Consider the following 26,550-nt stretch of genomic DNA (forward strand, 5'->3'; position numbering starts at 1 on the left):
TGGTTGGGTTTGAACCCAGGACACCATCGCTGCAAGACAACAGTGCTAACCACTGACCCACTGTGCTGCCCTGTCTAGTATGTGCTTAGTTCCTGGGTTTTTGAGAAAGGCCCCATGCACACGAATGTGCTTTTGCGGACGCAATTCCCCCGAAAATCCACGGGAGTATTGCGGCCCCATTCATTTCTACACGGTCCGTGCATGGCCCAGGAGCCTGGACCGCAGAATGTCTTATTACGGCCGTGTTCTGCGGTCCAGGCTCATAGGAAATTATGCACGAGGCCATGTGCACGGCCCACGATTTGCGGGCGGCTCGCGGGTGACACTCCGCTGCCGGCCGACCCAAAAATCACGACCGTGCACATGACTATGGTCGTGTGAATGAGGCCAAATTGAGATGAAACCTCCCCTTTAATATAATATTGTAAGGATGTATTTACAGGACTCACAGTGGTTTATGCCAAGATCTTCAGAATCACATCAAATCCACTGCAGTTTTGCCACAGTTACGAAAATTGCGCCCAAAAATGACTTGTGAAAATACACAATACACCTCACTCTATTATAAGTTCAGGGGTTACAGACTTCTTCTGGCTTCTTATTAAGAAGCAGGAAATGGTTGTCGAATGTAAGATCTTGATAGGGGGCTGTTTGGCCCCTCAGGGCTGGAATTTGCTACCCTCTCTGCCAGTCACTGTACGAGCGGATTTTGAGTGTCGTACTCTATAGCCAACTATATCCAATGAACTACTAATTTGTGACTTAACTGTGTGAAATGCCCTGGAGGGGCTGTAGTGAAGCTGCAGAAATGGATGAATTACAGGTCTTTGTGCAGCTTTGCTTAATGTTATGCTCTTGTTACAGTCAATGGAAGTCCGCTTTTATGAGTGACCTTTACAGTAGATCCAAGGGTGGCATGGGACTCGCACAAAGCTATATGCGGCTGCCAGTCTTTCTTCATCCAGGATGCACATTTGGTCTTTCTAATAATGGATTTAAGTGTGAACATTGATAATATTACCACTGCTGTTTGAGAGAATGGCATGGCGTTTGAACAGGACCAAATGAGGTGCCAGAAATTGACCCTTCATGTCAAGGCAATGTTCACTTTGGCAGCTGTAGTACATGTCAAAGATAGGCTTTTTTTTAAGCTGTTATTCAATGAATACTTGTATTTTGCTATGTATTTGAAGCGTTTTTTTCATGTGTTTCTCGCCTCCCATTGAATTTGATGGAACACACCCTATGTTTCGAACGATGTGTATTCCCATTAAAGTCAATGGGAAGCCTGATCCTAGCGTTTCTTAATGTCTATTTTGGCAAGATTAATCAGCATGGTTTAGGCTACGGATGTTACAATTTCAGATGTGTCTTGTGTGTAATATATGATATGACTATGAATACTATAAACTGTGGGGGATACCAGGGAATTGAAAGAGCCATGTTCCTGACATTTTGGAACACGACCTGTGCGATGAACTTTATTTGATTGTTTCTGTTTTTTTTTACATGTCACAGAGCTAGAGAATGGCACACATCAAGGCACCATCACCTGCATCCATGTGTGACTCTTCTTTTTCTTCTGTGCTACCCGCTCCTGCCGCAAGTGCCAGTCAGATGAGTGCACAAAGCTCGTTGAATGGATCTTCTACAGAAATAACCACAGATAGCCCCACCGAAAGTCTTGTGGATTCATCATCATCGTCATCATCATCCTCATCATCTGTTAGCTCGCCAGGAGTGGCCACTGAAGAAGGGCAAGCCAAATTCTTGGAAGGTACAGAGCAACATATATTCAGCGCTTACTGTGACCTGAATGAAGAAGACTTGATTATTTACTGCGAAAAATATTCCCAATGTTTAGGTTTTAATGTGAAAAAACACTATGGGTTTACAATGATGACATTTTCTCATATACACAGCATTTTGTTTTAGTTCTTTCCTTTCTCTACTCCTAACTGGAGTAATGTAATAGTCTCATCAATAGTTACTCCAGACTATCATATGACCGCCTCATTCATACGGGTGCAGGTCATGTGACTGGCTGTCCATCCGCATAGTTTAAATAGGTCCAAAACTCTGTGCGCTTTAATTTCATAAAGCATCTTAATACATTTTAGATTTCTGTTTCGCTTCCCTTCAGGCTACCTGCAGCTGCCACAAGAGGAAGCTCACAGCATACATATTTAACCATCTCCCATTGAAATCAATGGGAGAAATATAAACACATGTGCAGCAAGCTCCCCCAAGTTGTGGCTGACAGCCGCCTTTGCATGAGACTTGCCAGATCTGCCATGAGTCTGTGAGACATCACCAGGAGACCCCTGTACAATCCAGGAGAGTGGACAACTATGGGTTGTCCCAAAAAGGCTTATTGAATTTTTGCCATAAGTTTGAATCTTCACTTTGGCCCTCCATTTATTCTGAGAATGGGCATTTACTAGCACAAACTATCACAATTGGAAAAACCTTTTATATCTCCATCATTACCACTTCTACATTGATGGGTCGTTTCAAGAGCTGGACCATTCTCTGAATCAGCGGAAGTCCCAGCTGCCATACCCCTTTTAGATTTCTTTTTTTCAACCGTAAAGAAATGATGCCGGTTTAGGAAGGCCATAAATATATTTGCCGCTAATTTTTATTGTTTGCCATTTATATGTGTCTGTAATGAAATGATGAAAATCACCAATGTTTAAAGGGAACCTGTTTGATCCGCAGGCCACATGTTCGAGCAGGAGAAGCTGAGTACATTGAAGTATATTTTTGGAGCAAAAGATTAAATAAAACTTGTAATTTATTCATTTAAATATCTGCTCATTCTGGGCTTAGGAGTCCAGTAGGCGGTCCTGCACAGTGATGACAACCTTCCCTGTATGAAGGTGAATACGGAGATAGCTGTCAATGAGTGATTAGGACCGCCCACTGGACTCCTTAGCCCACAATGAATAAATTGCAAGTTATACTTAATCTTTTGCTGCAAAACTATAAATCGATCTGCTCAGCTCCCCCCTTGCTCAATAATATGCTGCCCACAGATCAGACTGCTTTTCAGTGTGAGAGGTTACCTTAATAAGATCCTTCTATAACCAATTTATTTGTGTCCATTCAGTGCCTCTCCATGAAAACATGACAAACCCCAAAGAGAAAACTCCAATGTGTTTAGTGAATGAGTTAGCCCGCTTTAATAGGATTCAACCACAATATAAACTTCTAGACGAAAGAGGACCAGCGCATTGCAAGGTAGAGTGACTCAATCCTTTCAAAACTCAACTAACTAAATGAAGGGGGTATTCCCAACTTAAACATCTATGGCATGTCCATGGGATATGCCATAAATGTCTGATAGATGCGGCTCCCTGTTCTGGAAGCTACACTTCTCTCCAGAACAGAGGTCCAGCCCAATAAGGTGTCCGTCGCATCCAGGCGAAGAATTGGCTGTGCATTAGCGCGGCTCTCTCCGTTCATTCCTTCGGGAGTTTGCTGGGACCTGTATCTATTAGATATTTATGGCATAAATACCCCTTTTAAAGTGTACTTTATAGTATAAATCAGTAGAATATATGATACTAAGGCTGGGTTCACACGACCTATTTTCAGGCGTAAACGAGGCGTTTTACGCCTCGAATTACGCCTGAAAACACGGCTCCAATACGTCGGCAAAAATCTGCCCATTCATTTCAATGGGTTTGCCGATGTACTGTGCCGACGACCTGTCATTTTACGCGTCGCTGTCAAAAGACGGCACGTAAAATAACAGTCTCGTCAAAGTAGTGCAGGACACTTTTTGGGACGTAATTTGAGCCGTTTTTCATTGACTTCAATGAAGAACAGCTCCAAATTACGTCCGTAATGGACGCCCCGCAAAATGCGAGTACGAGCAATTACGTCTGAAATTCAGGAGCTGTTTTCTCCTGAAAACAGCTCCGTAATTTCAGCCGTAGTTGACGTTATCGTGTGCACATACCCTTAGAGGAAGGTGGCATCTTCCTCACTTACCAGCAGCCTGTAGTCCCCCTTTCTCTGCCTGCAGCCTCTCTATAAATATTCAGAGACCTACTCGGTCTCCAAAAAATATGTTGGCAGTAATAGTAGACTGTTTTGAAAGGTTGTAGTTGCAGCATCTCTCTCTGTCTTGTGTTTCTGCAAAATGATGTGATGTGACAGGTTAAGGGGAGCAGAAGCGGGGAGACACCTGATTGATCCGGATAGCTGTGCACAGCTATCGCATGTGTTTGCCGCAAGAAATGACACCAAAGTAAGGACAAACGTGTCACCTGGAAGAGCCACATAGAAAGCATACAAGGAAGATAATACATTTACAGGAGCCGTGTCCAGGGATAAAAATCGACCTAAAATATTCAAATTAGGAACAACATTTGTGGCTGCTTTACATAAATCTCCAGCTGCCTAAGTGTTCAATTTATTTTGTTTTTTGTAACGATCGGTACACTTACACCTTGGACCTACACCACTAAATATTGGGTAATTTGCTTTTGTGGCCACTTATTAGTAAAAATCTGGAAGGAGATTCTGTTTGGAGAACGTTATGTGTCTGTGCTGGGCAAACAAGTAGCCTATCCCCTGTCGAATGCCAGGTGCCAGCAACATGGATCATTTTAGCGAATACAATTAGTAATATAGTAGCGCAGTTAGTAAGGTTGAAAACGGACAATCTATTTCAACCTTTTCTCCTGCAGTGCTGATCCAGAGGATGGCAAAAAATAAAAAAAATTTCCTTACAGACTCCAAATTTGGCAATCCAAATAAATCACTGGTTAAACATCCTATTACTAGTAACTAGTACATTTACTTTGACATAAGGTAACCAGGCCCCTTTAAAACTCTTTCAGTACATCCGAGTGGCACCCGATAGACTTCACGGACCCATTCACTTTAGCGGGTGAATCGGGTCCGTGAAACTGACACGATTCTCCGATCCGTGGAAAGATAGGACATGTCTTATTTTTCCACAGATCACTGACGGGACTCGGCACTGTCGTGTGCAGGAGGCATAAGTAATTTTCCTTGTCAGTTTTACCAAATTTTTTTGCCATTTTGTAAGTACTTTGAAATATATTATCATACAATATTTAGTAAACTAGGCCACTACATCTTTCAACTCTAGTCACAGGTTCTCATTCATGTTTCTGAACGCTCCCCTGAACCACAGGTCCCATGTGCACCTCTGTCAGTACATCGCTTCTCCTGGGAGAAGCAGAAAAAGCTGATTGCAGCGAAAGGGGCGCTGCGCTCTGCTAAGCGATCAATTATTTTAAAAGGACAGATAATTACTGAAGCATTTTGTGCAATTCATTTATTAGCAGGTTGTTTTTTTTAAAATGTTTCCTCTTTTTTTTTGTATTTTCCAAGTTATTTACTGTTCAGCTGACACTAGGCGATCAATCGTGGGAAGCGGAGAGCACTAGCATTAAGAAGGCGCAACATGCAGCAGCGAGTCTAGCATTATCTGAGACCACACTCCCCAAACCTGCTGCAAGACAGACAAAAAATATTATCAACAATAACCCAAGTAAGTGTCTTGACTTGTTTTAGAACTTATTGTCCATCAGTTCATTAAACAGGATAAAATACTTGATGGGGCTTGTAGTTTATTTATCTCTTGGATGCAGCCATATTGTGGCCTGGCAAAAAACCTAGTTGCAGAATATTAAGCTTATTTTATCATTTAGTAAGGATCGATGGTAATTGTTTTTATCTGCCGCTACACAGAAGCTGCTCATCTGCATCGAATTAAATATTCCTCAGCAAGACTCTCTGCTAAAGGTAAATAGAACTTGGTTTGCTATGGGATCAACTTTCTGTCACCTTGCTATAGTATATTGATCATACTGTCTTAGGCTTTGTTCACATCTCCGTTTGGAGCGTGCAGTGCTATTTTTCAGGCAAAATTACAGATACCATGACGTAACACGACTTACCCTTTTATATGTCCATGGTGTCTGCCGGTGTCATTTGGCTCCGTAGTGTAACGGATCCATCACAGTTTAAATTATGGTTTTTTTGCCAATGTGACGGAATAGAAAAATGGAATTCACAATGCAGCTGTGAACTCGGCCTTAGAACAAAAATATTTTTTAAAAGAATCTCAATTTTGCAGTTATTTTTTTTTTTGGGAGAGCTGGGTGACCACCCTTAAAGGCTATGGACACCTTGCACGGAATTTGTTTATTTTTAATTTGCTTCCTAAAGGCAAAATTAAGCATAGTCTAGAAATTTCCTATTATTTTGCTGCTGTAGTGTCTGTGCAACTCCTGTACATAGCTAGAGGGGCTGCCGATTCTGACAAGGATCAGAAAGCAAACTGTTCCTGGCTGTGTCAGCTAACCCTGCTCTCTCTCCTTCCCTGTTACTGGTGTTAGAGATAGCAGAAGGCAAGGGGAGGAGGTTGTACACAGCAGATCAGAGTAAAGAGGAAGGAAAAGCATCCAAGTCTTCAGGGAGGGCAGATGAGACAAGTTGTGCTGAATCCGAATGTAGATAGGGAGGAGAGCACACACAAAGCAGTTTGCAGGTTAGGGGAGAGATGTCACGCAGAGTGTGTAGCACCTACAAGGGGAGGGGAAATCGCACACTTCTCCGCATCAGTGTCTGTCAGTACAAGGGAGAACAGATTTCTTATGGGCTGTAGTAGGAGAAATCAGTACAGGGATAAAGCTGTGTTGGTACATAAGGACAAGAAGACAGCATCATCCTGGATACACAAAACTCACATCCAGCATGTATTACTGCGAGGACATGCCCATATGAGAAAGTCTGATGGTAGGAGCAGGTTACAAACTGAATATCAGGGGGTCAAAAATAAATTAAGGAATGAATATTGCAGTCTCAAACTTAATGCAACTTTTTTTTTTTGTTTTACCTCCGGTAACCACTGCTGTAAAAATATTTTTTTCCATGTCAAATGTGTCCATATTCTTTAACCCCTTCCCCCTGCTGGCATTCTGGGCCCTAATGTCCAAGCCATTTTTTAGATTTTTCCACTGTCACATTCGAAGAGCTGTAACTTTTTTATTTTTGCGTCGGCATAGCTGTATAAGGTCTTGTTTTTTGCGGGACGACTTGCAGTTTTTATTGGTACCATTTGAGAGTAGATGCGACTTTTTGATCACTTTCTATCACATTTTTTTTAAGTCAGGATTAACAGAAAACAGCAATTTTTCCATTGTTTTTTATTTTATTTTTTACGGCGTTCACAGTGCGGGTTAAATAATGTAACAGCTTTATAGTCGGGGTCGTTACGGACGCGGCGATACCAAATATGTGTAACTTTTTTGCTTTATTGTAGTTTTTTTTAATAGTAAAGCATTTTGTAAGGGGAAAAGCTGGGTTTTTAATTTTTTTTTTTTCACTTTTTTTTTAAATTAACTTTATTAAACTTTTTTTACTTTTTTACTAGTCCCACTAGGGGACTTCCCTATCCTCCGATCGCTATTATAATACACTGCAATACTTTTGTATTGCAGTGTATTACTGCCTGTCCGTTTAAAACGTTTATCGCCGGGTGTCAGTGAGATGAGAGGGAGCTCCCTCCCTCTCTCCAAAACCATTCAGATGCGGTGCTCGCTATTGTGCACCGCATCTGAAGGGTTAAACAGGTGAGATCGATACTAATATCGATCTCACCCGGCAGAGCAGGGACGCCCCCAGCCCTCAGCTGCTTCTGGCAGCTGACAGCAGGGAGATTTCACGGCTCCCTGCTCTGTTTACTTTATTCTAATGCAGCGACGTAGTTTGGCGGCGCTCTAGAATAAAGCCCACTAATGACCGCCGTAAAAAGACGTATCGGCGGTCATTAAGGGGTTAAAGAGAACCTGTCACAAGTGTTTAGTTACCTAAATCGCCACCATACCATTATACTGAACGGTTGGATTTGTATAAAAATGCCCCTACCTGTCTTGATTGACGCCATACAGCCCGTAATACATCATTACAAGCCAACTGTGGGATGTCTGTCAAGCCAGGAAGAGCGTGTTTAGGGACTGGAGCGCATGACTTTTGAGAATAGCGGCTTCATCTAGATGAATCTTGAACGGTAATTCAAGTTATAAGTTCATTTTCTACATTATGCAGCATCGAGCAGATTATACAGGGACATCTTTATAGTAACTTTACCATCCAGTGTTATGGCATGGCGGCAGTTTAGGGGCCTAAAAACTTGTGACTGGTTCCCTTTAAGGCCACCTCACTTTGTCAACATACACAGGTGTTGTCTCCCAGCTTTCACAAATCAACAAATGTCAGGTCTGCCTTGTTATACAGTGGTATGAGACCAGAGGATGAATCCCTTTATTACTTGGCAGATTTGACATTAAAGGAGTTGTCCCATAGTCAAATATTAAATTTTTCTGTTATATCGCGTAAAACAACAATTGTTCAATTAAATAATTTTGAAAAAAAAACTTTTGTGCCTAGATATTGCTGCTACATATTTGTTATTTTACCCCTTGGTATCCTATTGATTCCCTCTTAGAACGTCCACCTAATGTGTCCATTAATGGTGGACATACCTGCCCAGTAACTCAGTCCCATCGCTCGGATCCTCTTGTACACTGGCGGTGGAGTGATTGTGCAGGACAGCCATTAAGAATCGGCGCACGAGATGCGGCTTCTCACCCATCACTGTACACATTATGGCGAGGTTCTGACGGAATCAGAACACCAGGGGTCGCTATGACAAGTATGTAACTGCAATATCTAGAAACGGGAGCATTTAAAAAAAAATTATTTCAATTGAAAACATTTGTTTTGCATGGTTTAAAGAGGCTGTGTCACCAGATTAGAAATGCCCTGTCTCCTACGTAATCTGATTGGCGCTGTAATGTAGATAACAGCAGTGGTTTTTATTCATTAGCATAAATCTAAAATTGCTCATAACTTGCTCAAAAATTATCGTTTTTCAAAATAAAAACCACTGCTGTTATCTACATTACAGCGCCGATCAGATTATGTAGGAGACAGGGCACTTATAATCTGGTGACAGAGCCTCTTTAAGGCTTCTTTCATACTAATGTTAGTATACGTTTACCTCTCCGGTCAGAGGCAGAGCGGATCGAAACATTAAACGGAAAGCAGCGGTTCTGTTGGAATTACCATTGATTTCAAAGGTAATTCTTTTGTTTCAGTTGCTTTCTGTTTGTCTCCGTTCACTAGGTTTTCGTTTTTTTAAACGGAAACAAAAGTTCTGCAGACTGCACTTTTTTGTTTCCGTTCGAAAAAAACGTAAGCCTAGCGAACGGAGACAAACAGAAAGCAACTGAAACGAAAGATTTATCATTGAAGTCAATGGTAATTCTAATGGAACCATTGCTAGTGTCAACGTAGCCTAACAAAGAAACTTTACATTTAAGGGCCTGTTCACATCAGCGTTGGCCTTCCGGTCATGGGTTCCGTTCGACCTTTCCGTTGGAGGAACCAATAAACGGAAACCATAGCTTCCATTTGCATTACCATTGATTTCAATGGTAATGCTGCCATTGCAATTGGTTTGTTTTTTTTTCGGTTCCCTAACGTTTCCATTTTTTTTTTTTTTTGCGGAAACCTTATGGAACCGAAACAAATGGAAGCCAATTGCAATGGAAGAGATATCAATGGTAATGCAAACAGAAGCTATGGTTTCCGTTTGGCTTTCCGTTCATGGGTTCCTCCGACGAAAAGGTCTAACGGAACCCATGACCGGAAGGCCGATGCTGATGTAAACACTACCTAATTGTGGGACAACCCTTAAAAGAAATCTGGGAAATCTCATGGACATCTGGTATCACAGCTGCAATAGAGGCCATATTGTTTGTAACATAGCTTGCACAGGAAACATAACTAAGGCTTTGCTTCGTTCACATCTGCGTTGGGGTCTCGTTCTGACGTTCCGTCTGAGGTTTCCGCCAGAACGGGACCCTGAACAGACACAAACTGACAGGAATGGAAACCAGAGGTTTCCATCACCATTGATTTCAATGGTGACGGATCCGGTGCCCGTGGTTTCCGTTTGTCTCTGTTGTGCACCGGACCCGTCGTTTTGCCGGAAGCAATAGCATAGTCGACTACGCTATTGCTTCCAGCCCAACGCCGGGTCCGCTGCATAACAGACACAAACGGAAACCATGGGAAACCGTGTCAGTTTGTGTCTGTTCAGGGTCCCGTTTTGACGGAAAGCTCAGACGGAACGTCAGAACGGGACCTCAACGCAGATGTGAACAAAGTCTAAGAAATTTATATACGGTAAGTAAGAAACAGGTTTTATATTTACTGGTGATGTATATTTTATTTCAGGGGAAAAAACGTTTTGTTTTTTTTATAAAGGCCTTTGTCAGAACAAAGGGCCAAAAGTGTTTCAGTTGCTGCATACCATTAATAATTATATTTGGTGTTCCTTAGTAAGAGACTACAAGCTGCTACTCTTTTGGCAAATCATTATATTGGAGAACTGTCAGTTTATAGTTTGTCTCTAAAGCGCAACCAAATTTTTTTGAACCCCTTCCTGTCTGCCCACTGTCTGACGGCGCGAGCGGTTTAGGTCCGGAGTCTACAGAGACTTCTTTTGTTGTCGCTGTAGCAAAGGCTTATGAGCGCTCATTCTGTTAGCAGGAGCTGTTGTTGATCGCCGCGGTCTGTGACCAAGGCATTATCAAATGGGACTACCTTCGATAGTGTCACTGGAAATCCAGTGATGCGATTGGAGACTGGGGGAACCCTCTGCAGGCAGCCCTGGGGTTCTAGAAAGGACCCCAGGGCTGTCTGTTCTGTAAGCCTGCTGTTAGGGCACCACATAGTGTGTCCTAACAGCAGCCTGTGTCATAGTGACACAGTATAATCTATTAGCATACAGTCGTATGCTAATACATTATAACTATAAAATAAAGTTCTTAAAATACTATCCCTTCATTAGATTTAAATTTAAAAAAGGAACAAAAAAAGTCATTTTTCAGCATAAAATCTATATATTTTTCCCATACATTATATTAAAACAAAAAACCTACACCGATTTAGGTATCTACATGGCCGTAATAACATGAGAATTAATTGAATACGTTATTTAGTGTGAAACAGGAATGGTATAAAACATAAATAAAAATCACTTTTTTCTATATTCATGCCCCAAAAATAAATTTACATAAATTACACATTCATTTATTAGTGCCCCCAAAGTGTGCAGAAAAAAAAATACAATTTCTCCCACATAAAGCAAGGCCTCATTCATCCATGTCAATGAAAAAATAAAAAAGTTATGGCTGCTGAAATACAAATAGGCAAAAACGAAACTTAGCCGGATTTAGGCCGGATCATTAACCCCTTCCCGCAAATGGGCGTTACTGTACGCCCTTTTTAGTGGTGTGTTCCCACAAATGGGCGTACAGTAACGCCCTGAGGATGAAGCGGGCACAGGAGCTGTGCGTGCTTCATCTTCAGCGGGTGTTGACTGTAATATACAGTTGACATCCCGCTGCAATGGCAGCGATCACAGTTATCTCCGATCACGGCGTTTAACCCCTTAAATGCCGCTGTCAATAGCGACCGCCTCATTTAAGTGATTGACACAGAGCTGATGGTTGCAATGGCAACCAGGAAGCCTAGTAACGGCTTCCTGGTTTCCAGGTACAGGAAAACGACAGCTCGTCTCATGAAAATTAAGCACTCTCACAGCTCGTCAATGGAAAAATAAAAAGTTAGGACTCTCGGAACGCAATAATGTAAAACGACGGCCCAGACTAATTTATATGTGCAGCAGTTCTTCACCTAAAACTCCATGTCATCATTTGCAGCCCCCACTGGTAGACCCTGTAAATGCAGCGCAAGCTATGAAATTTTGGGGTCTGTACTACATATGGGGCTAGTGAAGAAGTCAAACTTTAGGCAATGCTTGAGTGCGGATATTTTGCACAATACCACGGACACCCTTTAGAAGTGCGACTCCTGCTCCCAATAATCTGGCCTGTGCATAAAGGATTGGTTCAAAGCGTACGTCACTAGCCATGAATAATTAATTTTATTATTCATTTACCCCATTATTACATCATCCTATTATGACCTGATACACTCCGCCCAGCTTACATATACCCTGATGTACTCCGCCCAGCTTACATATACCCTGATGTACTCCGCCCAGTTTACATATACCCTGATGTACTCCGCACAGCTTACATATACCCTGATGTACCCGCACATATTACATATACCCTGATGTACTCCGCACATATTACATATACCCTGATGTACTCCGCACAGCTTACATATACCCTGATGTACTCCGCATAGCTTACATATACCCTGATGTACTCCGCCCAGCTTACATATACCCTGATGTACTCTGCCCAGCTTACATATACACTGATGTACTCCTCACAGCTTACATATACCATGATGTACCCGCACATATTACATATACACTGATGTACTCCTCACAGCTTACATATACCCTGATGTACTCCGCACAGATTACATATACCCTGATGTACTCCGCACAGATTACATATACCCTGATGTACTCCGCACAGATTACATATACCCTGATGTACGCCACCCAGTTTTCATATACACTGATGTACTCCGCACAGCTTGCATATACACTGATGTACTCCGCACAGCTTGCATATACACTGATGTACTCCGCACAGCTTACATATACCCTGATGTACTCCGTACAGATTACATATACCCCTGATGTACTCCGCACAGATTACATATACCCCTGATGTACTCCGCACAGCTTACATATACCCTGATGTACTCCACATAGCTTACATATACCCTGATGTACTCCGCACAGCTTATATATATCCTGATGTACTCCGCACAGCTTATATACACCCTGATGTACTCCACACAGCTTACATATGCCCCCACATTATAAACAGAAACACCAGTAAAACACTAAACAAAACTACTACCAAGCAAAATCTGCACTCCAAAAGCCAAATGGCGCTCCTTCTGGGCCTGGCAGTGTGCTCAAGCTGGAGTTTATGATAAAATATGGGGTATTGCTGTACTCTGGAGAACCGCTTAACAATTTATGGTGCGTATGCCTCCAGTGGTACAAGCTGGGCATAACACATTGGGCACTGAAATAGCATATCTGTGGAAAATGGCAATTTTCAATCTGCAACATCCACTGTGCACTAATTTCTGCAAAACCTTTGGGGTCAAAATGCTCACTACACTTCTAGATGAATTCCTTGAGGGGTGTAGTTTCCTAAATGGGATCACTTCTCAGGGGTTTTCACTGTACTGGTACCTCAGCGCAATGCAACATGGCTCCAAAAAACTATTTTGTAAAATCTCCACTCTAAAAACGAAATTGCGCTTTTTCCCTTTAGACCCTTGCCGTGTGTCCAAATAGCAGTTTACAACCACATATGGGGTATTTCCCTACTCAGGAGAAATTGTAACACATTTTGGGGTGTCTTTTTCTCCTGTATTCCTTGTGGAAATGAAAAAATTATGAGCTAAATCTATATGTTATTGGGAAAAAAATATTTTTTCATTTTTACTGCCCAGTTCTAATAAAATCTATAAAACACCTGAGGGATCAAAATACCCACTACACCTCTAATTTAATTCTTTGAGGGGTATAGTCTCCAAAATGGGATCACACCTGGGGAGTTTCTACTGTACTGGTACTTCAGGGTCTCTGCAAATGCGACATGGCCCCCAGAAACCAATTCAGAAAAATCTAAGCTGCAAAATCCAAATGGTGTTCCTTCCCTTCTGAGCCCTGCCGTGAGTCCAAACAGCTATGTTTTTTCAGAAAAAAAAGTACATATTCACAGACTAATTCCAATAAATTGAGCAAAAAACCTGTGGAGTCAAAATGCTAACTATACCACTAGAAAAATTCCTTGAGGGGTGTAGTTTCCAAAATGGGGTCACTTTTGGGGTGTTTCCACTGTTTAGGTCCCTCTAGTGCGTTGCAAATGTGACACGGCACCGAAAACCATTCCCTTCTGAGCACTGCCGTAGGTCCAAACAGCAGTTTATTACCACATATGGGTATTTCCCTAATCGGGAGAAATTGTTTTACAAATGTTGGGTTGCTTTTTCTCCTTTGTTTTTCCAAACATGGTGTCTAAAATATATTCTAATAAAAAGGAGGCCCCAAAATCCACTAGGTGCTCCTTTGCTTCTGAGGCCGGTGTTTCAGTCCAGTAGCACACTAGGCCCACATGTGAGATATTTCTAAAAACTGGAGAATCTGGACAATAAATATTGAGATGCATTTCTCGGGTAAAATCTTCTGTGTTGCAGAAAAAAATGTATTACAAATGAATTTTGGCAACAAAAATGAAATTTGAAAATTTCACCTCTACTTTGCTTCAATTTCTGTAAAACGCCTAAAGGGTTAAAATACATTCTGAATGCTGTTTTAAATACTTTGAGGGGTGCAGTTTTCAAAATGGGAGGTTTCTATTATATAGGGTCCTCAAAACCACTTCAGAACTGAACTTGTCCCTGAAAATCTAGCCTTTTGAAATTTTCTGAAAAATGTGAGAAATTGCTGCTAAAGTTGTAATGTCCTAGAAGAATGAAAGGATGTTCAAAAAACAATGCAAATATAAAGTAGACATATAGTATATGTTAATTAGTAACTATTTTTTGTGGTATTACTATCTGTTTTACAAGCAGATACATTTAAAATTAGAAAAATCATAATTTCTTCAAAATTGTGGTATTTTTCACAAATAAGCAATGAATTTATCGACCAAAGGTTTTCACTAACATAAAGTACAATATGTCACGAGAAATCAATCGCATAATCGCTTGGATAGGTAAAAGCATTCCGAAGTTCTTACCACATAAAGTGACACACATCAGTTTCGAAAAAATGGGGCTTGTCCTGAAGGCCAAAAGGAGCTTGGTCCTGAAGGGGTTAAGGGGTTAAATGGCATACAACAATTGTTAAAATGTTATGGGACTTAATGGGGTGTTCCCAGAATCAACATTTATCACCTATCCATGGGATAGTTGATGTATCTGATCACAGCTGCCCCCACGATCACTAGAACAGGGCTCCCAAGCCCCCTGTTCCTCCTCCCTGCACCCCCCGTTGTGAGGATGAGCTTGAATGGAGCGGAGGACGAGCATTCGCCCTGATGCTCCATGCAATGTCTATGGGACTAACGGAAACAGCCCAGCGCTGTACTCGGCTGCCTCAGTCAGTCCCATAGATTTTAAATTGAGTGGAACTGCGCATGCTCGACCACCGCTCCATATAAAGTTCTCTTTACTGCGGTCGTGCGGTGAGGAGGAATGGTGAGTTCAGAACCCCCGTTCTTGTAATGGGTGGGGGTCCCATCAGTGACTGAAGGGATTGTGCGGGGTCCCAGCACAATGAAGGGATTGTGGCTCTCCAGCAATTGAAGTGCCATCTTCCGTATTTACACAGGCGAAGAGGCTCGTCTGTACCGGATACTTCTTTTTGAATCAAGTAACTTTTTATTACAACACACAAGTTTTCACATGGTTTTTTCACAGTACATGCACACACCAGTACAAAATAAATACATACTAACAGATAACACCCCCCCACCCCGTCCCCTCCAACCTAGTACACCTGGGAAAGAATCCACCCCAATCCACAAGAATGGCATGTCATGTCATCAAGCAATATATACCACCCAGCAGTCATATGCGTAGTGACATCCACCATCATTATAATAAACCGTAACATATTCATACCTTCTCGTTATATCCCTATATTTCTCCAACAACGTTCCTAAATATCCCCCTATGTCTTATTAGCTCCACAGATGGTAGACCCGAGTCATCCAGCCATAACGCCCACATCGCCTCAAATTTTTTTAAGGTACCCCTTTTCGAATATATAGGTTTTTCCATGGATACAAGCCAGTTCACTTTTGGCAACATATTCTACCCTTGTAGGAGGAAGCTCCTGCAACCATTTCTGAGGAATTAATTTCCTTGCCATATATAGCAAACGAGCTACAGCTGTTTTAAATACCTCAGAACCCATTAGATCGTTCACATAACCCAACACACACACATATGGCGTCATTGTAAGATTAGCAGAATACACCCCATTAACTATATCCACCACCTCCCTCCAGAATGTTTCCAGATGTGGGCATGACCACATCATATGTAGGAGATCCGCATTATGAACCTTGCACCGATTACACAAAGGATTATCCCTCAGTCCAATGTCGAATAAGAACTGAGGCGTTTTATATACCCGGTGTAGAAGATACAGATGTGACAACCTATGTGCCTCACTCATAGACAGTCTAGGGATGTACTCCACTATCTCCTGCCATTGCCCCTCCTATATATGACCAATATCTCTTTCCTATTTCTCTTTAACCCCAAGAGGTCGTTTAGAATACTCTCTATCCATGAGATATTTATACACCAGTGAGATAAGTCCCTTAGATTTTGCCGCCTCACCAACAAAAGTAACGATCGGATTCGTAGTGAACGTGTGAACGTGATTGTATCTCCAATATTGGCTTCTGTGCCCAATGCATGTCTCAGTTGTAAGTATTCAAAAAAGGAATCATTAGACAAAGCAAATTCAGGTTTCAAATCCGAGAACGGTTTCAAAGCTCCCTCCTTATAAACCTGCGCCAACCATAATATTCCTTTATATTTCCATCTCCCAAATCCTTCCAGGCTCAAACCTCAGGTAAACAAGGGTTGTTCCATAGAGGAGTGATCTGTGTATGTCCTTGAATTCCCAAAATACCTTTTACCTTCCCCCATACTCTATGTATTTGATATAACGTGGGCAACCTCTTAGTATGAGTCTTAAATTTACCAACCTCTAAAGCTTTAACCTCTTAACGCCGAAGGACGGATATATCCGTCCTCTACAGCTGCTAGTTCACGCAGGAGGACGGATATATCCGTCCTGTGATGGCGCGGGTACAGACTCTGTACCCACGCGATCAGCGGCAGGAGCACGTCTGTTATACACAGCCTGGCTCCTGCTGCAACTGCCGGAATCGAAGCGCGCTCCGATTCCGGAAGTTTAACCCATTAAATGCCGCTGTCAATAGTGACAGCGGCATCTAATGTGTTTGACAGTGGGAGGGAGCTCCCTCTGTCACCCCATCGGCGCCCCCGCAAACAAATCGCGGGTCGCTGTCAGGTTTCCATGGCAGCGGGGGGTCTAACAAAGACCCCCAGGTCTGCCTTCAGCATCTGCCTGTTTTACACTGACAGGCAATAATGCTTTGGTATACTAAGTATACCAAAGCATTATATATGCGATCGGCACATCGCATAGTGAAGTCCCCTGGTGGGACTAAAAAAAAAATGTCAATCAGTTAAATAAAGTTGGTGAAAAAAAAAAAAATAATAATTACAGTGAAAATCAAATAAAACTACTTTTTTTGCCCAAAAAGTGTTTTTATTTAGTAAAAGTGTCAAAACAAATAACAAATAAACATATATGGTATTCCCGCGATCGTAACGACTTGAACAATAAAATGAACACATTAATTAAACCGCCAAATGAACGGCGTCCAAAAAAAACGCAAAAAACTACGGCAAAATTCTCCCTTTTCTACCATTTTCCCCCCATAAAAAATTAAATAAAAATTCATCTATAAGTCCTATGTACCCCAAAATAGTACTAATGAAAACTACACATTGGCCCGCAAAAATCAAGCCCACGTACGGCCACATCGACGGAAAAATAAAAACGTTACGGCTCTTGGAATGCGGCGATGCAAAAACAAGTAATTTTTTTCTAAAAGGCTTTTTATTGTGCAAACAGGAAAACATATAAAACCCTTACATATTTGGTATCCCCGTAATCGTGCCGACCCATAGAATAAAGTGAACATGTTATTTACGCTGCATAGTAAACGGCGTAAATTTGTAACGTGAAAATCAATGCTGGAATAGCTGCTTATTTTCAATTCTCTCCTAAAATAAAGTTAATAAAAGTTAATCGATATATTATAAGCATCTAAAAATGGTACAATTACAAAATACAACTCGTCCCGCAAAAAACAAGCCCTTATACGGCTATATAGACGGAATACAAAAACAGTTACGACTCTTGGAATGCGACCATGAAAAAACAAAAAATAATCCTTGGTCATTAACGTGCAAAATGGCCCGGTCATTAAGGGGTTAAACAACCTCTCACACTGCGTGAAATGTCTTCGTATACCCTGCACAGAATCTGACTCTTCCAACCAACACCCCTTAAGGTGTTGTACCTGTGCCGCCACATAATATATCCCCGGATTAGGGGCCGCCAAACCACCATCCAACTTTATTCTCTGCGATGTGTCTAGTTTTATACGTACATGCCCTTTCTTCCATATAAGATCTCTAAACAGCCGATTAACCATCAAAAAGAATCTCTGGGGTATCCAAACAGGTGAATTATGCAGAAAGTATAACAGCTGAAACATCCACACCATCTTGATGAGATTGGTATACCCTATTAATGAGATAGGTAACCCACACCAGGCCACCAGTTTATGTCTAAATTTAGTAATCAGGGGGTCCAAATTTAGGTGTTCAAAATCAGTCAGCACTGTTGATTTCCTTATTCCCAAATATTTGATAACAGTAGCACATTGCAGCGGGATATGTTCCCTATCCAACTCCACTAGAGGTTCATCTAGCGGGAGCAGATCCGATTTGGTCCAATTGATGGTTAACCCAGAATATGAGCCATATCGTCGGATGAAACCAATTGCATTATCCAAAGCATGACCTGTGTCTCCCAAGAAGAGAAGCATGTCGTCCGCGTACAAGGCTATCCTATCCTCTATCCTACCACGACGAAAACCCACAATCCCCGGATGTTGTCGGATAGTGGCCGCCAGGGGCTCTATAGCAATCGCAAATAGTAGCAGTGATAAAGGACATCCCTGTCGAGTACCCCTACCCAGCCCAAACTGTTCCGTTAACGCACCATTCACCCGTACTCGAACCACAGGAGCCTTATATAAGAGACGGACAGAAGCAATGAACTTCTCCCCAAACCCCATCTTCTCCAGAACTCTTCAAAGAAACTCCCACTCTATACTATCAAAGGCCTTGGCCGCATCTAAGGAGCAGACAGCTCGTTTCCCTGCATTATCCACTGGAATCTGCATGTTTAAATACCAGCGTCTAAGGCAGGGGTCTCAAACTCGGCCGGGTAAGTGGGCCGCATATAGAAAAAATGGGAAGTTGACGGGCCGCATTACTTTCAAATTTGATACAATACAAAATAATTATTAATCAATTAGTTATTTGAACTACAATAACACTATATTACTATAATAATAATACTACGTTACTACATTACTATAATAATACCGCTAGGTTTAAAATGTGAGATATTTCTCCACGTGCTTATTTCAACAATCCAGTTTAAGTGTCGCTAAATGCAGTCCAGAGGCTCAGTTGGCAGCGTTTGGCAGACACACATGTCAAGATTGGGCAGCTTCTTTTTAGATAGTGCCGCAGTGCCCTCTGTGGATGCTGCCGCAGTGCCCTCGGTGGATGCTGCCGCAGTGCCCTCGGTGGATGCTGCCGCAGTGCCCTCGGTGGATGCTGCCGCAGTGCCCTCGGTGGATGCTGCCGCAGTGCCCTCGGTGGATGCTGCCGCAGTGCCCTCGGCGGATGCTGCTAGCACTCGAACCACAGTAGATTTGTGACTGCAGCTCTGGAGTTGTTTGGAGTATAGGATATGATGTTACAGTAGAGTTATGACTGCAGCTCTGGATGTGGCTGCAGTATAAGACATGATACTACAGTAGAGTTGTGACTGCATCTCTGGATGTGACTGGAGTATAGAACATTATATAACAGTAGAGTTGTGACTGGAGCTCTAGATTTGTTTGGAGTATAAGACAAGATGTTTGCATCTGCATCTACTGATCTTGCAGTAGAGTTGTGAGTGTAGCTGTGAATGTCTCTGGAGTATAGTACATGATGTTACAGTAGAGTGGTGACTGCAGCTCTGGATGTGGCTGGAGTATAACATGTTACAGTAGAGTGGTGACTGCAGCTCTGGATGTGGCTGGAGTATAAGACATGATGTTACAGTAGAGTTGTGACTGCAGCTCTGGATGTGACTGGAGTATAACATGTTACAGTAGAGTGGTGACTGCAGCTCTGGATGTGGCTGGAGTATAAGACATGATGTTACAGTAGAGTTGTGACCAGCTCTGGATGTGACTGGAGTATAACCTGTTACAGTAGAGTGGTGACTGCAGCTCTGGATGTGACTGGAGTAAAGTACATGATATAATAGTAGAGTTGTGAGTGCAGCCTGGGATTCCAGCTCTGCTCCTGACATCACTGTCCATATATGGACAGAGATGTCAGGGGCAACCCCAGAGCTGGAGTCCCTGGCAGAGCGCTAGTAGGCTCTTCCTGGGACTCCAGCTGTGCTCTTGACATAACTGGGACTCCTGCTCTGGGGAAGTCCCTGACATCATTGTCGATGTATGGACAGCGATGTCAGAGGCTATACTAGCGCTCTGCCTGGGACAGCGCTCTGCCTGGGACTCCGCTCTGGCGAAGACCCTGACACACTGTCCATATATGGGCAGCGATGTCAGGGAATTCCACAGAGTCCCGGAGCAGAGCCTGTACTAGCGCTCTGCCCGGGACTCCGCTCTGGGGAAGACCCTGACACACTGTCCATATATGGGCAGCGATGTCAGGGAATTCCAGAGTCCCGGAGCAGAGCCGATACTAGCGCTCTGCCCGGGACTCCTTTCTGGGGAAGACTCTGACACACTGTCCATATATGGGCAGCGATGTCAGGGAATTCCACAGAGTCCCGGAGCAGAGCCTGTACTAGCGCTCTGCTCGGGACTCCGGCTTTGTGGAAGCCCCAGACATCGCTGTTCATATGTGGACAGCGATGTCAGGGAATTCCAGAGTCTCGAAGCAGAGCCGATACTAGCGGCCCTGTGTCCCGCGGGCCGCAGATGACAGCCCCAGGGGCCGCGTGCCTGAGACCCCTGGTCTAAGGTTAATGGCCGTAGACTTCGCAGGCATAAAGCCAGTCTGATCCAGATGTATCAGAGTAGTGATAACCCTAGAAAGACGCACATCCAAGGCCTTTGCAATAATTTTAACATCCACCGGTAGTAGGGAAATTGGCCTATACGAATCCGGCATAAGCGGATATTTTCCAGGTTTCAGCAGTACGACTATTATAGCTTCTTGCATAGTACCCGGTAGGAATTCTGATGTCAAGGCCTCTCCAAACACCGTCAAGAGTTCCGGAAGCAATACATCCCCAAATTGTTTATACAATTCCACTGGCAATCCGTCTAATCCCGGCGCCTTGTTATTGGCCAAAATTGCAGCAGCATTTTGTAACTCCTCCAGAGTCAACGGGGTCTCTAAGAAATCCCTATCCTCATCTGAGTGTACACTGAGACACGTGCCAGAAAGAAAGTGCTGAATCTCTTCATTCATGACAGGAAGTCTAGATTTATACAAATTCTGATAAAACAGGTGAAAAACCTCCTCGGACACCAAAGCTGCCTGAAAGGTAGAGATAGAGGCCACATATGAAGACCCTTCCTGTGTTTTAATAATATTAGCCAGCATATGGCCAGCCCTATCCCCTTCCTCAAAATGAAACTGTCTAGAAAAGTATCTTTTATTTTCTGCCTCTGTCAAAAGATGCGACTGCAGAGCCTCCCTAGCTTCCCTCCACAATGTTTCTGTCCCTACGCTCGGGCATTGAATAAATGCTGTTTCAGTTTCATCCACCCGAACTACCCCCAACTGTCTAGTTTTTAGTTTCCTCAGACTAACAAGTTTAATAAGGATCCCCCAAAACTGAGGCCTTCATGGTATCCCATACCACATTGCAAGATGCCGTACCACTATTAAATAGGAAATACTTCGTAATATGTTTATTGATATCATCTTTATTTAACAACGGGAGCCAAAATGCATTTACTTTCCACATCTGAATTCCCTGTCTAGCTGAACGCGAGAAATCCGCTCTCATAAGGAGAGATGAATGATCCGACAAAGTTCTAGTTAAATATTCTATATGCCGGATCCTAGACAAAAATATGTCATTAATGAACATATAATCAATCCTAGACATGGAGTTAAATTCAGCAGAATGACAGGAAAATGCCCTAATCTGTGGATGTTTAGTACGCCAAATATCTATTAACGAGGATTCCATTATCATATGCCCGAACTCAGGGGCGTAGCTAGAGGCTCATGGGCCCCGATGCAAAAATTCTTACTGGGCCCCCCCCCCCCCGCAAACTTCTCATGGCCGACGGTCCGCTTTCAGCTGCATCGCTGGGTCTCCTAAGTGACCCAACAATGCAGCACTAGCAGCCGGGGCGTCACTAAGGCTGGGTTCACACACACTATTTATGGACGTAATTCGGGCGTTTTAGCATTGAATTACGTCCGAAAATGCGGCTCAAAAGCGTCGGCAAACATCTGCCCATTCATTTGAATGGGTCTTACGATGTTCTGTGCCGACGGTCATTTTTTTTTACGCGCCGCTGTCAAAATGCGGCGCGTAAAAAAGTGCCTGTCACTTCTTCAGACGTAAATGGAGCCGTTTTCCATGGACTCCATGGAAAACCAGCTTCAATTACTTCCGTAATGGACGCAGCAAAAGACGCCTGCACATGCAATTACGGCTGAAATTACGGTGCTGTTTTCTCCTGAAAACAGCACAGTAATTTCAGCCGTAACAGACGCTGCCGTGTGAACATACCCTCAGGGCTTAAAATGTCCGGGAAATAGCCCCAATACATATGTGTCCGCCCAAAAAAAAGTGTGTATATGAGACAGCATAGCATATCTATAGCACTACGACCCTATAAACTATGGATAGGATTAGATACAGTGGCTCAGCAGACAGTATCACACATGATAGGATTAGATACAGTGGCTCAGAAGGCAGTATCACACATGATAGGATTAGATACACAGCTCAGCAGACAGTATCACACATGATAGGATTAGATACAGTGGCCCAGCAGACAGTATCACACATGATAGGATTAGATACAGTGGCTCAGCAGACAGTACCACACATGATAGGATTAGATACAGTGGCTCAGCAGACAGTATCACACATGATAGGATTAGATACAGTGGCTCAGCAGACAGTACCACACATGATAGGAGTAGATACAGTGGCTCAGCAGACAGTATCACACATGATAGGATTAGATACAGTGGCTCAGCAGACAGTATCACACATGATCGGATTAGATATAGGGCCCAGCAGACAGTATCATACATGATTGGATTAGATACACAGCTCAGCAGACTGTATCACACATGATAGGATTAGATACAGGGCCCAGCAGACAGTATCACACATGATTGGATTAGATACAGTGGCTCAGCAGACAGTATCACACATGATAGGATTAGATACAGGGCTCAGCAGACAGTATCACACATGATTGGATTAGATACAGGGCTGAGCTCGCTGACATTGCGGCTCCAGCGCTGGACCCAGGATAGGTAAGAATAATAATTTTGCTTCTTTATGTGTTACTGATTATTTTTGTGTGTTTGTGTTTTTTTACAGGTTCGGTTGTTGGACTTCCGATACGAGGACTTCAATGACGGCGTTTTTTTTATTCTCAATAAAATGGTTAATGAGGGCTGTGTTTTTTATTTCAATAAAATATTTTTTCTATGTGCTTGTATCTTTTTAAACTTTATTATCACCGCCTTAGAAATGGCCGCTGGCTGATTAACAATCTCCATTACTAAGGCGAGGCTTAATGTTATGCCGGTGCAGAGGCTACACTAACCCCCATTATTACCCCGGTACCCACCGCCACCAGGAGTACTGGGAAGAGCCGGGTACGAACCAGTACCCGACCATCTGTAGTGACGGGCAGGCACCGGGGTGGCCGCAGGCTGGTAGTATTAGGCTGGGGAAGGCCAAAAACAGTGGCCCTTCCCACCCTTGTAATGCTGCCTGCTGCTGCTGTGTTGTATCTGGCTGGTTATGAAAATTGGGGGGGACCCGACATCGTTCTTTCCAATTATTTTTATTTTTTTTAAATGACGTGGGGTCCCCCCCATTTTCATAACCAGCCAGATACAATAAAGCAGCAGGCAGCATTACCAGGATGGGAAGGGCCACTGTTTTTGGCCTTTCCCCTCCTGATAATACCAGCCTGCGGCCACCCCAGTGGCCGACCATTACTACAGATGGTCAGGTACTGGATCGTACCCGGCTCTTCCCAGCACCCCTGGTGGCGGTGGGTACCGGGGTAATAAAGGGGGTTAGTGTTAGCCTCTGCACCAGCTAACACTAAGCCCCGCCTTAGCAATGGATGCTGTCAATCAGCCGGCGGCCATTACTAAGGCGGTAGTAATATAGTTTAAAAAAAAAACACAAAAACATAGAAAAAATATTTTATTGAAATAAAAAAAAAACCCACACAGCCCTCATTAACCATTTTATTAATAAAAAAAAAGCTGTCATCGAAGTAGTCCTGGAATCCGCCGTAGTCCAACGACCGAACCTGTAAGAAAACACACAAAAAATGATTAGTAACACATGTGTTAGGGTATGTGCACACGCACTAATTACGTCCGTAATTGACGGACGTATTTCGGCCGCAAGTACCGGACCGAACACAGTGCAGGGAGCCGGGCTCCTAGCATCATAGTTATGTACGACGCTAGGAGTCCCTGCCTCGCTGCAGGACAACTGTCCCGTACTGAAAACATGATTACAGTATGGGACAGTTGTCATGCAGCAAGCCAGGGACTCCTAGCATCGTATATAACTATGATGCTAGGAGCCCGGCTCCCTGCACTGTGTTCGGTCTGGTACTTGCGGCCGAAATACGTCTGTCAATTACGGACGTAATTAGTGTCTGTGCACATACCCTAAGGCTTAGATACAGGGCCCATGTGTGATACTGTCTGTGGGACCCTGTATCTAAGCCTACCACAAGGTAGGCTTAGATACAGGGTCCAGCAGACAGTAATCTTATACAGTATAAGATTAGTGTGTGCTGGGGCCCTGTATCTAAACCTACAGTGTGGTAGGCTTAGATACAGGGCCCAGCAGACAGGATCACGCATGGGCCATGTATCTAAGCCTACCATGTGATTGGCTTAGATACAGGGCCCTGCAGACAGGATCACACAATCTGTGATCCTGTCTCATGGGCCCCCTAAGCCTGCTACATCGTAGGCTTAGGGGTTGTGCAGTCCCTAAACATTGATGGCCTATCCACAGGATAGGCCATCAATAGCTGATGTGTCTCCCGGGACCCGCCAATCAGCTGTTTTGAAGGGGCCGCAGCACTCGTACGAGAGCTGCTTCCCCTTCATTTCACTACTCGCCCACACTGTGAATCGCCGACACCGATTCACAGTGTGACCGGAATGAAGTGACAGGAATGAAGGGGAGCAGCTCTCGTACGAGTGCTGCGGCCCCTTCAAAACAGCTGATTGGCGGGTCCCGGGAGTCAGACCCCGCCAGTCAGGGCTAACCTTACCTTCCTCTTCGGCCGCGGCGGGAGTTCTGTAGTCTCGATGCTGTGCGCGGCGGCATAGCACTGTGACGTCATGCGCTGCGCCCAGCGCTTGACGTCAGGACCTCCGCTGCGATCCGGAACCAGGAAGGTAAGTAAAGTATGTTACTATAGTAACAGGGGCCCGCGGCCCGAGTTACTATAGTAACTTTTTATTGATGTGGTGCGGGGGGCCGTGGGCCCCCCTGGCTTCGGGGCCCGGTCGCAATTGCGACCGCTGCGACCCCTATAGCTACGCCAGTGCCCGAACTGCGTTAGTTCATCCCTCAGCAACCGTACATCTGTATGCAATTTGCCCCAACATTCATTCATCAAGTTGTTAAAATCTCCCATCAGAATTAGTGGGATTCCTGTAAACCTACTCGTAAAGGCCAGAACTTTACTGAGAACCACTCTGGAATATGAAGGTGGCACAAAGACCGCAGTTAAACATACACTCAACACCGTAAATAGTACAATGTAGACATATGTATCTACCCTCAGTATCTATGTCATCATCCATACAGCTAAAAGGAATCAGTTTATGTATAAGAATACAAACCCCTCGGGAAGACCCTGTGTGAGTAGTATGATAGGCATGCCCAATCCACGCTAGTTTTACCACGTGTATCGTATCTTTGGTTAAATGCGTTTCCTGAAAACTGACAATAGAGGGTTTATGATTCTTAACATATTCAAAAATGGCCCGTCTCTTAACTGGATCACCCATACCCCTTATATTCCACAATATAATCGTTATTTGATCAGCCCTCAGCAATATAGGTGTACTGGATACTTCTAATAAAAAAACATTGTTGATATTATTATTTGCACCACTGGAAATGGTCAATCTAATCTAGGCAATATTACTGGTTGCGTTTGCCCTTTTTGCCATTCATACTGAGGGGCATAGCATAGCATTAAAGACTGACTTTACTGCACTAACTGCATACCTATAGTTTATTAAGCAACACATACCCTGCAGAACCTGTGTTTCTTTTCTTGCAGCTTTCCCTTGTTTTATTCTTAAGGGCTTATTCAGATGAAAGTAGTATACGTCCGTGTGATG

General features: G+C 43.4%; 1 protein-coding gene across 4 annotated transcripts in view; it reads left to right on the forward strand.

The window, feature by feature from the left end:
• Window positions 1-26,550, forward strand: part of STAU2 (staufen double-stranded RNA binding protein 2) — a 310,889-nt gene that overhangs the window by 24,177 nt on the left and 260,162 nt on the right. For 2 of the 4 annotated variants that reach the window (XM_075826116.1, XM_075826119.1), the window contains exons 2-5: window positions 1,519-1,777; window positions 3,113-3,243; window positions 5,374-5,533; window positions 5,734-5,787. In XM_075826116.1, coding sequence (XP_075682231.1) covers window positions 1,528-1,777; window positions 3,113-3,243; window positions 5,374-5,533; window positions 5,734-5,787 — 595 coding nt within the window. In that variant the 5' untranslated portion in view covers window positions 1,519-1,527. The remainder of the gene's footprint in view (window positions 1-1,518; window positions 1,778-3,112; window positions 3,244-5,373; window positions 5,534-5,733; window positions 5,788-26,550) is intronic. The other 2 variants (XM_075826117.1, XM_075826120.1) reach the window with 1 other exon arrangement.

Source organism: Rhinoderma darwinii, chromosome 5 (assembly GCF_050947455.1).
Source record: "Rhinoderma darwinii isolate aRhiDar2 chromosome 5, aRhiDar2.hap1, whole genome shotgun sequence".
Taxonomy (NCBI): domain Eukaryota; kingdom Metazoa; phylum Chordata; class Amphibia; order Anura; family Rhinodermatidae; genus Rhinoderma; species Rhinoderma darwinii.